The following is a 13,005-nucleotide window of genomic DNA, read 5'->3' on the forward strand; positions in this document are numbered from 1 at the left end:
CGTTACTCCTTTAAATGCTCGAGGTAGTGCATGTTTTCCGATTATGAAAAGTTTGCACTAGTGCGTTCCTGCTGCATTTACGCACACTAAAATTGTTAGTCTCGCTTTGGAATCTTTCAAACCAGTTGGAGCCTTTTCTGTAGTGGTTGCCAAGGTATTTTGCAGTACATATTGCCAGAAGAGACCAGCTTCATCAACATTGTAAATTTGTTCTGGAGATAATTGTTCACTAGTAATGAATTTAATGAATTCATCTGCAAATTGTTCAGCAGCTTCAGTATCAGCTGAAGCTTTTTAACCTGAAATTTTTAATTGTCTTATACCATGGTGATTTTTAAATTTGGTTAACCAACCTGTCGAATATGTGCACTCAGTGTTTAAGTTCATTTCTTTTGGCTTGGGAAATTAGCATTGGACCCGTCGATGGCACGCCCTCGCTGCGACGCTGTCTGACCCATTCAATCATCACTTTGTCATGATCGTCACTTTTAGCATAATTGTTGGAAAATATGATCTATTGTAACCCTTTTTCTGCATCATCTCCCCTCCTTGAAATGATTCTAACTTTTACACAAGTTATTTATAGAACATCTAGTTTAGTTCTTATTTTAAAAAGATATAGTAGTTACTTCTACTTCGTTTTTCACTGCCACTGTTGGTATTAAGAACGGACTGTTTCAGCCTAATTAAGATGCAAAAACGAAACTTGATGTTACGTCATCTGGAAAGCTGAGTTGTGTCGATAGCTGATTGATTGCCGTGAGATGACGTCATGTCTACTTCAGGTATAAGTGTCTTGCGTCGCTCTGGCTCATTCCTTCTAGTTCCTGTTTTCTTGGCTCCTTGGTGTGCAGTTTCCAGCCCCTATTGGAAGACGTCTTGCGATGCGTGCAGTCCGGTGATAAGTGCCGTGGTTCCAGTCTACAAGATGACTTTTCCTGGATAAGTTCCGTGTTTCCAGTCTACAAGATGACTTTTCTGGTGATAAGTTTCGTGGTTCCAGTCTACAAGATGACTTTTACTGGATTCTGAAAAGAAGCTACAATGTGAGTGACTGCCGTGGGCGGCATCCATGTTCTTCATGAAGGCGGCATTTAATACAAGTTAGCGGCGATGTTTTTTTTTTTTCTAAGCTGTGATTCCTCCTGTTTAACTACAGTGAGCGGCGTTAGGCCGGTTTTAAGTGCTCTCAAGAATTTAATTTAATTTTCAAGTGCCTTCTTGACCATTAAGCATGGACTTACTGATAGTGTAGCTAATTTCATTAAAACCGCATAATTTCTCTTTAAGATATGTTTTTTCGCATATTGAATGCCAGTATTTTGGAGATCAGGTAAAATATTATTTAATATATGAAATTTTTGATAATGGTTATATTATAATTTTTAAGTTTCTGATATTGTTTAAATTTATTCATTGTGTTTTTATTTTTATATATTGTTAATAAATTGGTTAAGTTTAAAAACATTTTATTGTCTTCTATGTCTGCACAGCACATAACCTTAGGGAGCTTCTATTGCTATTGCTGCTAAATGTTTAATTTTACAACTTTAAACTTTGCTTTTGCATCAATAATGAACCTTTTTTCTGTTATTCATTGCAAGTGAGGTTTTGGAATCCACAAAAAATTCAAAATGTTCCTTTTTCTTTTTGCTTATACAGTTACATATACAGTTGACTTTCCAATGTTATACTCCTCGCATAATTTTGGGACGGATATGCCTTTATCCATTTTTTGCAGCAATTCCACTTTTTGTTTGATGGACATCGAAGCATGCTTTCGCTTTGTAGATCCTATGGCAGCTCCAGAATTGGAAACTCTTTTTGACATAATCGAAAGTTCAAGCTTACATTTTATAAAATTGCTCTAACAGTCTTCAAAAAAATAATAAGCCGAATCCAATTAGAAGATTAAGGAACAGTGCAATATGCAACATAACCTGAAATAGATAATTAGATAATTTTAGCTTAGCTTATACCGTCCGTTATACATTAAACGTACATGCATAAACGTCATATGTGCATGGCTTTGAGGTCCGGATTATAGATCATTCCGGATTAAAGACCTTTGACTGTATATAGTTTGATTCTTGATGAGGTGTTTTGGTAGAACAGACCTTGACTACACAGAAATGTAACAGAAAAAAGTAACTTTTCATTAAGTAAGATATGGTTTCATATAAAATAACAGGCAAAATACCAGAATTGATACCCTGTAAAGAAATTTTTCCTTCCTTAACAAGTACTTTCATGGTACAGTCAAAAGTCATTAATCCGGACTCGTCGGGACTTAGGCGATTCCGGATTATTGATTTTTCCAGATTATAGATCATCAGTCTATTTGATGTGTATTCGTGATATTTATAATGACGAGGAATTTGATTTAAATCATATCAAAGACGGAGTACATCGAGATGAAATACTACATTTAGTAAGGAATTATAAGCCGAATAAAATAAAAACATCTGCTCTGAAGATAAGGATAGAGCTGACAGATCAACTTCCAGTTCATTGCGCGCCTCGACATCCCCCCCCTGCACAGCAGCGTGAAATTGATAAACAGATTGCGTACGGGTTAGAGAAACAAAGGATATGCCTTTATCCATTTTTTGCAGCAATACCACTTTTTGTTTGATGGACATTGAAACATTCTTTCGCTTTGTAGATCCTTTGGCAGCTCCAGATTCGGAAATTCTTTTTGACATAATCGAAAGTTCTAGCTTACTTTTATAAAATTGCTCTAACAGTCTGCAAAAAATAATAAGGCAGATCCAATTCGAAGATTAAGGAACAATGCAATCTGCAACATTAACTGAAATAGATAATTTTAGCCTAACTTATACCGTCCGTTATATATTAAACGTGCATGCGTAAACACATTGGCATACAGCTTGTAGCTTTGAGGTCCAGATTATAGATCATTCTGGATTAAAGACTTTGTTCTGTATGTATATATATATATATATATATATATATATATATATACGCCCTTCCGAAATGCTATCATTTGCTTTGTGCTACTACCAGTAAAATTATTCAAAAAACTTTGGAATGCTTTCGCACCACAGTGACCTCGACAGAGTATGCAAAGGAGGATACTATATATATATATACGCCCTTCCGAAATGCTATCATTTGCTTTGTGCTACTACCAGTAAAATTATTCAAAAAACTTTGGAATGCTTTCGCACCACAGTGACCTCGACAGAGTATGCAAAGGAGGATACTATTTCAGGGAGGGGGGAGGGAAGACCTAGAGAGGGTGATGTTTCTGAAACGATGAAAGTAATGACTGCCCAGTTATTGGTCGTGTTTCTGTTTGAGTAAAACGTATTTTTTTGTTACATGTCTTCCGTTTTCATTTATGATGTATGATGATTTTGAGCACTGAAAAATTAAATACTTTAAAACATTTTTCTTCGTTCCAGGCCTTTTTGAATCGTAAGTAGTTGTTATAGTAAAGACATTGCACAATGTTCACTGCTGATTACTGTATAATTTCTGTCTCATCTAAAGTCTAGAATTATTGAATTTGAAACAATATATTAAATTAGTTTAATTAAAAAAAGCAATACTTAAAATCATTAAATATTTTCAAAAAATCGTACTCTCATGACCAATGTAATTGCACTATCAGGACTCATTAAAATCATTATGTATTTTTTCTAAAAATTATTTTAAACTTCTTCTAAATAAAGTTAATATCAAAGTATAAAGTAGTATTATGTGCACTATTTTACACTTTTATATTAGCTAGCCACTTGCATGGTTATGTGTATATTTTTAAGAAATCAGTAACTTCGTTTAAGTGAGCACTGAAAAATTAAATACTTTAAAACATTTTTCTTTGTTCCAGGCCTTTTTGAATCGTAAGTAGTTGTTATAGTAAAGACATTGCACAATGTTCACTGCTGATTACTGTATAATTTCTGTCTCATCTAAAGTCTAGAATTATTGAATTTGAAACAATATATTAAATTAGTTTAATTAAAAAAAGCAATACTTAAAATCATTAAATATTTTCATAAAATCGTACTCTCATGACCAATGTAATTGCACTATCAGGACTCATTAAAATCATTATGTATTTTTTCTAAAAATTATTTTAAACTTCTTCTAAATAAAGTTAATATCAAAGTATAAAGTAGTATTCTGTGCACTATTTTACACTTTTATATTAGCTAGCCACTTGCATGGTTATGTGTATATTTTTAAGAAATCAGTAACTTCGTTTAAGTGAGTATTATTACATTATGTTATTTAAGTTAGAAAAATTAGACCATGTATAGCCTTATAAGCATTAGTTACTTTTTATACTAAGTTAAAAAAAAGTTACTCAGCTGTTCTGTATGAGTGATTGCTGAATCATATCAAGCTTAGTTTATAAAAAATAAGTTCAGTTTTTAATAACAATTATTTGTTAACAACAAAAATCGGCATACAAATATACATTTACAAACAGTATGCTTCTTTTTGTTATTTAACTTCTCAAATAAAAGTATTTTTTACTTACTGCGCGATTCATCTGAAAGCTCTCGTAGAGGGTGTAGGACTACCAGATTTAAAATAGTATGCTTTGTGATGTTATCAAAATCATCAATTTGATAAAATACTGAACCATTAACAAACTGGTATTTTCAAACTTCTAGCAACATTCTGAATTACGATTACCATACCTTATTCATACATGCAGAAGTATGGTGGCTGTAAAAATGACGACATTTATTTGAATTATTGCAACTGAAATATGAAGCTATTATATTTTTAACTAAATAGAAATTCAGTTATGTTGACTTTTTTTCCCAGAATAAATCCTGGCTATTAAAGCTGCATTAGTTGTCAGATGGTTTTGAAGAGATATTGAATGATGTCACTTCAAGGAAATAATTATAATATATTTAGGTTAAAGTATAAAAGTGAATGATTTACTTAAAGTAAATGTATCTAAAAATGGAATGGAAAAGGGATCTTAAATAATCTTTACAGCTATGGATTAAGGACACAATTTCAAAAATACTTTCCTTCAAAATTTAATGCTGAAAAAAGAAAATAGTGTTTAACAAAGCAAAGCCATACTCAATAGAAATTATTGATATCAGTCAATAATCTAAGTTCACAAGAAGAATTTGCTGAGCTGTTTTTTGACACAGGTTTAAAAACTGAATTAAAAAAAAAAAAAAAAAAAAAAAAAAAAAAGATTATAAATGAGTTGTGATTGGGTATTAGGGCAGATTTTCCAACACTTCCTGAAATGGGTCTAAACATATTTTAAACATTTTGTACTATGTGTTTGTGAAAAGCTCCTTCTCCAGCATTAATGTTTATAAAATCAAAACTGTCATCTTTTGAAAAAAAAAACACTGAAGAAAGTCTACTTCCTGCTCTACTTCTATTTCCTACTAATTTATTCAAACTTTAAGCCTTTATGTAAAAGTAAACAAGCATATTCAGCTTATTAGTATGAAATTCTCTTTGTCTGTAATGCATGGCAAATTATGTTTATAATTATATCAAAGAATTCTTTTTGAATAATTTTTCACGATTTGTTACCAAGAAGTGTTTTGATTTGTATTTCTAGTTTATATGCCTCTACACACAGGATCATGAAAACATTCATTCTGATAAAAGGGGCCAATTATTGTAAAAGTTCGAGGAGCCCTGACACAAAGTGAGGAGGAAATTTTAATTTCACAACTCGGCTTAGCACAATAGACATCCTCCCACCAAAAATGAATAAATTCTTAAAAAATGCTGAGTTACAAAAATATTAATCAGTGATGATTGATTATGGCAAAACAATCAAATATAGACTGCCTAGGAATGAATTAGAGGAGTTTCTAAAGGAAACTGGTTTCATATATTGTGCATGGGGGATGGGGACCGCTAAAATCCTGTGCAGCTTGTCCTTTTGTCCGGAACTCGGTCTGGTTCGAATTACTAGTACTTAATAGTGCTATTTGCTAGGTGCAGGCACATGATATCAAATTTAAATTAGGTACATATTTTCTCTTTTCAAAATATATGTTAAATGTTGGTAGCATGTTGGGGCATATAAAATACAGTTTGTTTGGTGATGCCCTATTAAATTTTATGTCTTGTACAATTATTTAGAAATCCATTTTATAGGCAAAATGATGTACAAGTGTATTTTTCATTTATAAAAGATATGTTTTCACATGTGTCCTTAGCCAGTTGTTTTGTTTCCTGTCTCAGGCATAGTACTTGAGAATGTGTTAGAATTTCATAACAGTAACAGTGTTTTCAAATATTTTAGGAAATGATGTAGTGGATGATAATACACTTTTATTAACAGCAAGTAAGTTAATTGTTTTTTTCTTTTTAAATTTTAAAGTGAAAATTTTTTTAATAAAATTTTAAACAAACTTCAAAGTTTCAGACATGAAATTCTTATGATTATGAATATTAATCAGTTATAATTTTATAACTGAAATTATATTTTGGAAAAAAATCCAATTAAATATGATAAATTAATTAAATAAACATGGCAAAAATAATTGCTAAATACCAGATGCGTGCAAAATATGTATATTCCAAGTTATATGTTGTTGCATGTTTAATATAAAGCATGAATGTTCTGTCTTTAATTAAAATTTCACAAATTATGAATGTTACTTTCAACATGTTTTCTGAAAAACTTACCAAGCATATAAAAAAAAATGTGTTGGATTATTTATTGAATTCTCTGGTATGTTTGATTTGTTTACTTTGTCAGAGCAGTTATAAAAGATCCACCAGATTTTGAAAGTTTGTGTGTGCAAAAGTATTAGACACACAAAAATACTTAACACATGAAAAGAGCAAGAAACTCGTTAAATTGTTATTGTAAATTATGCATATTCTGTATATACCCTGTTTGTTACATGGCACACAACTGCTAGTGTTCAGTAAGTCTTCACAGCATTTCCCTCATTGGTCCTCATAGTAACATGAATACAGTTCCTAAGCTCATTTAGTATTGCTGAGAGTTAGCTGTGTGCTCATTTCAATAGTGTGGAAGTTCATCATTTAAGTATTAATAAACACTGATGCTGCAATGGGAAGAGAGGACCTGTCTTATTTAGAGACAGAATTTATGGAGTTATCATTCGGTTGTGAGAATGATCACAACTGCCACATATCCAGGTAACAACTATCCATTACGGTCTTCTCAATGAAAGAAAAGGAACGATGCAGCTTTTGACACTGCATGGAAAACAGTTACTTTTGATGAATTCCGATCAAACTGTATATTTGCATGAAACAGTTCCTAACATTTAAGTGTTAAAAGCTTTCCAGGTAAATAGAATATTGCATTTGTAGCTGAATATTATTTTGATGATGAAATTGTGATCTTTAGTGTTTATTGCATTCTAATGCAAAACTCCAGTTGCCTGGTATAATTTTTTAGCTTTAATCATTTTCAGAACAACATGTGATAAGGTTTAAATTATAGGCTCCCATCCTGTACGATGAAGTTTGCTGTAAAATTACAAGTTCTTACATGTAGTGACTCTTAATTTTTGTGAATTCTGCTTAAAACTTTAACTTTCTGCATAACTTTATCACACTTGCCTCTTCTTTTTTTCGCACAGACCGCTAGTGTTCTTAAACTGATAACATAGTCTGGTGACCTGGTATTTCTTTCCGTATTCCTTTCTGAATGTTTGCTGCATTCCACTAACTGGTGAACATCTTTCATATTCGAACTAATGAAAATGTTTTCTGCATTATTATTTTTAATGGCAGGGCAGTCATACTGCTTTTTATATGTCAAAAGGCAAGTGTTCATGCTACATTCTAATGCATGTCACATGAAAACTTAATGAATTCTTGATATTTTTCATGTATTAAATATATTGTACATAATACTTTGTAAATTATAATAGTTTGAAATTCAGTTTATTATTTATATTTTTCATGCTAATAATCATTTTAGTATGCCTTTGAAACATGGTTGATGTTCGTAATTTTTTTGCGTTTCCAATCCACTAATTGTACTGGATCAAAGAAAGAAGTTTCCAAACACCAGCAGGATTTAGCTGTGCTGAAAGGCAGTTGTGGCCTATGCCGTCCAGAAAGTAGCAGTGGTCTTTTTTGGCAGGTTATTAGGTAGCTGAATTACAGTAACTGTTTAAAGTTTATCCTTAATAAGTTAATTTTTTGATGGATATGGAGTCTTCATGCATATAAAATCAGTTGCCTAGTAAAATAGTGATATGAGTCATATAAAATTATGGTTATTAGTATATTCTTTTTGGCGTATCCATGATCTCAGGCAGAAATGCCCAAATGGGGAGGAATGCAGTGAAAGGTAACTTATTGTGATAGTCAGTTAGATGCCCCGAGAGCATCTTGCTTTCCTAAACTATCTGGCTTGCAGTAAATCTTAACTCAGTAAATGGTCAGGTATGGAGAGATTTATAATATCGTGCGAAGAGAGAGTGCATATTTCACATATCAAGGAGGTTTGAATTGTTTCATCTTTGAGACAATACTCAGTGTATTGAAATAGTTGTAATGGTGAAATAAATTATATAGAGAAAAATATTGCACTTTCTCTTCGTTTATACATTTTTTTACCCTTTTCCTCAATTTTTTTAGCCATCAGGCTAATCATAGTTTGGATACTGAGGGCTCACCACTTACAGAACAGTTACTAAACACTGGTAGTTTGTACCAGATTTAAATCCAATGAATGAGCTGGCTACATGGGTATTTTAATAGTTTTCCTCAAATGTAATGCAGATGCAAGACTGTTTCTGTTTGAAGGCATCTGTTCCAGCAAGTAGGTAACCTTCAAGTTGCTTTGCCTTAATTGATAAATCTAATCTAGCCTATAATCTAGTCATTAAATATGAATAGTATTTGCTGTTATAGCAAACACGATTTTTTAGCTACATTTTGGCTTTTAATTCGTTTACAAAGATTGAGATGGTGTGAAAATTTTCTTTATTTAGCAGTGTTCATGGGGCTAGGATGCAGCAAAGGACTCTACAGAAATATTAAGTAATGTTGTAATTTTCCCTTAAAATGCTCAGTAAATTTTTGAATATCATCAGTCTGCTTCCATCTGTTTTGAACTGAGATTGGAATCTCATTATGAGGTCTTCAATGTGTAGTTTCTAGGATGTTGAGCAGTCAAAAATATTTATATCCTGAAGTATTTTATATCCAGTCTTTATGATTTTTTCAAAAGAGAAAAGGCCTGACATGCGAACCTGCAAGTGTTAAGAGTTACATTATTCTTTTAAGAGTTACATGTAGTTTATGTATTATATCGTTCAGAATGGTGCTTTGCAATTTTTTTTTCTTATTATGATGGATATCTGCATCATCAGGTTGTCAGCTTAAATGAGGAATTTTATTGTCGTCACAATCTAGTTATTACCAGGTCATTAATATAAGTGTTAAACTAGTAACAGCTAGTTAAAGCTCATTGGAGGAAGCTTACCTGTAGTTATTTATAGCCTTAAAGTACATTTTCTTATTTTATATTAATGTACTATTAGATTATGAAGCTTTTTATCTAATGAAGCATGTTGTTAGTAGAATCTCTCTGATGACTTCTAGATAAGTCATCTTAGTGAACTCGTATGCTACTTAAAAGTTGAAAAATTATAGATATAATTTAATTTCAGTCTAAGCCTTTTTTAATCTCTTACTTAATCCCAACACTTATACTGAATGTTTCATTTCTAACGATCTTTAAAAAACTTTTTAGTTGAAGCAGCAAACTGTATTTCACAGCCTGCTTGCTACAAAAATCAGAACATATGATCAAAAATCATGTATCTAAATCTATTATGTCAGTATGTTATATGAGAATGAGGTTGTACACATGCAAATTTATGACATCATAAATGCATGATGAGGTGAAATCTCGTACAATTTATAGTTGATTTATCTAGAACAGGGGTTTTCAGCCAGGGAAGAATTCCACCTTTGGAGAGAATTTTGTAGTTTTAGAGGGGGGATGTAATCAGCCTTTCATTTAGCTGTTAACTCTTTTAGCTTTTGATTATAAAAACTGCTTTTATTCGAGTTTTGATATTTACCAACATTTTCTATATTTTTTGTTTAATTTATAAAACATGTTAGAAAATAATCTAAATAAATGTATATATGTATTTTTCAAGTTTGGGAAAGGAGGGTGTGAATGATCATCTAGAAATTGTGAAAGGGGTGCATGGGGCAAAAAAAGTTGAGAACCACTGATCTAGAATGATATGGTTCATTTAGAGTCTGTTATTAGCTGACTAGGTAGATATACAATTTAGTTAAATATATTTTGAGAAACTTTTATCTTATAGCTTAATTCTTCTAACAGATAACATTTGGATACAGAATAGCAAATGATATATGTTCTTAATACACACCATTCACTTGTTCCTTTTTTTATACTTTCATACATTTCATTCAAAATTATAAATATAATTGTGGCTAATGCAATATGTTTTCTTTAATTAGCATTTTAATTTTTAATATGAAAAAGCCGACATTTTATATTGGACAATTTCAAAAAGGATAGTTAGAGCAATAAACTCAGGTAGTGAAATTTGCATCATCATATTTGCATGAAGTATTAAAAGAATGCATATAAATAAGCATAATATGTAAAAAGAAATACTTCAATGCAAAGTATTCCTTTAAAAGTTCCCTCGCCTACCCCCGCCACCGATATGAAGAAAATTCTCTGGTTAAGTTTTAAAACTCTGTTAATCATATAGTTAATTTACCTGAAGGGGGAAAAAAAATGGCACAAATATATGCTGTAATGCATCTTCAAAGCCCAAAAGTTGTAATGGGCTCTCTGACTCATAAATGCAAGAGAAAATCCAGGTTCGGTTCTATACTTTTTTTTTTACAACATTCTGGAATAGCCAAGATTCTGTAAGTAATTACACTGTTCAAAAGTGTAGTGCTAGTGAATAACACAGTTTGGTGCTTTAAAAGTTATTTATGTTTCAAGCCTGTATATGCTGATTTTAAAACTGTTATCAATTTTGTTACATCAGATATGGTTTTTAAGGCAAAAACATAGCCACCTTATTTGTCAATTGAACAAAATATATCTGTATATAATATGCATATTTTTAATACATATTAATATTAAAAGCAAGCATATATTAGTATTTAATGAATCTTGATATGTTAAATTACCGTTAATACCCACGTATAAGTCGAGATATTTTGGACCCCCCCGAAAAAAAAAAAAAAAAAAAAGACTTCAAAGTAGGGGGTCGACTTATACGCGGAGCCATAAAAAATTAAAAGAATTGGAAGTTCAAAAATTTCTTTATATAATGCAGTTGTTTCCTTCCCGCACTCAAATTGGACGACTTATCAAATAAGTCACTTACTTGAAGTAATTTCATGACTTAAATTATGTTACGAAATAATCACAGAGTTTCATACTTTAACTAAAGTAAGTTTTGATTAAACCAAAGAATTTTCGGCTCCCGAACAACCAATCAATATCGAGCAATGAAAAAGTTTTGTCAACACGCCAAGGAAAAAGAAATGCAGATAGTTTTTACGTACGTATAAGTCTTTATAATAGTTATTGTTCATTCATGAAATACTTTTGTTAACAGGCGTACACGTCAAAATGCTGACGGCAGTAAGCTTCGTCCGTTGATCATTTTTAAAAGAAAAACTTTACCGAAAAACGTTGTGTTTCCATCAGGTGTGCTGGTTCGCGCCCATGAAAAGGGATGGATGCTGACGGAACAGTCGATTGGCTTAAAAATGTGTGGAATAAAAGACCGGGAGCAGCTTTAAAAAAACCTTCTCTTTTAGTATACGATTCTTTTCGTGGATACTTTTCTGAAGAAGTGTCAAAAGTGACAAAACACTTAAAAACGACTGTGGCGGTAAATCCGGGAGGATTGACATCTGTCATTCAACCCCTAGATGTCTGCCTCAATAAGCCTTTCAAAGTAAATATTGGGCAGAGTGGATTAGTTCCAGTCGACCAACATTTACAAAGGGAGGCAACATTAAAAAGCCCGATATTACATTAATTGCTCAGTGAGTTAAAGATGCTTGGAACGAAATACCCTCTAAAATGATTATAAAATCATTTAAAAAATGTTGCATTAGCAACGAACTAGACGGCACGGAAGATGATGCTGTTTTTGAAAGTGAAAATGATGACGAAGGCTCTAGTAGTGATTGTAACAATGCAGAGTTCGAGACTGAAAATATGCCAATGGCGACAGAGAAGAGTTCTATGAAATGTTTGGCGAATCTGACCATGAATCGGACGTTGAAGGATTTTGATTTTGTTTATTTACCAATGTATTTTTTATCGTATATTTCCTTTTTTTTCTCAGATGATTTTGAATAAATGTAGTACTTAAAAAAATTTTTTTCGAAGTTTCTCGATCGATTTTGGAAGTGGGGGGTCGATTTATATGCGGGTTTCTTATTTTCTGCGAATTTTTTATGTCGAAGTGGGGGGTAGACTTATACGCGGTATCGACTTGTATGCGGGTATATACGGTAAATGTGTATAAATATTTAAACTTAATGTATTAAAATTTAGATAAATTTAACTTTTTATGTATTTTGTCTAGGTGTATTTCTAAGTGCTTATTTAATTATATATCATTATAGTTAACCTTTTAATGATTATAAATTGCATTATATTTTCCATTTTAATTATCAGAAAATGAGGCTCAAGAGTAAAATTCAATTGCATTTAGAGAGTTTATGAAATCCGAGTGTCTTATGATCTTTTTTTTTTTTTTTTTTCTCTGTAACCTTTGAAAATCTTTTTCTCATGCATTCTACTCATTTGATAAATAGCTAAAGCATAAATCATATTATCGAAAGCTTCCAAAAATTGTTTAATTAGCGCTAGTTTTATATGAAATGACAATAGGATGGGTTTTATCTTTCAAAGGTCAAGTGCCAAAATTGGTTTAATTTTTTAAACCTGAAGTATCAACAAAAAAAGTATTTATGGGGGCAAGTTAGGTAGTGTTATTTAGTGCAGTCAAC

The 13,005-nt window shown here is 31.6% G+C and overlaps 1 protein-coding gene across 5 annotated transcripts in view; it reads left to right on the forward strand.

Annotated features, from left to right (window-relative positions):
- Positions 1-13,005, forward strand: part of LOC118184157 (uncharacterized) — a 180,001-nt gene that overhangs the window by 87,566 nt on the left and 79,430 nt on the right. For 4 of the 5 annotated variants that reach the window (XM_085816080.1, XM_085816081.1, XM_085816082.1 and 1 more), the window contains exon 13: positions 6,275-6,316. The exons of the other annotated variant lie outside the window; for it this stretch is intronic. In XM_085816080.1, the coding sequence (XP_085672206.1) occupies positions 6,275-6,316 (42 nt within the window). The remainder of the gene's footprint in view (positions 1-6,274; positions 6,317-13,005) is intronic. 5 annotated transcript variants of the gene reach the window in all.

This window comes from Stegodyphus dumicola, chromosome 4 (assembly GCF_044657685.1).
Source record: "Stegodyphus dumicola isolate Sdum_Otavi_A_Nest chromosome 4, ASM4465768v1".
Lineage (NCBI taxonomy): Eukaryota > Metazoa > Arthropoda > Arachnida > Araneae > Eresidae > Stegodyphus > Stegodyphus dumicola.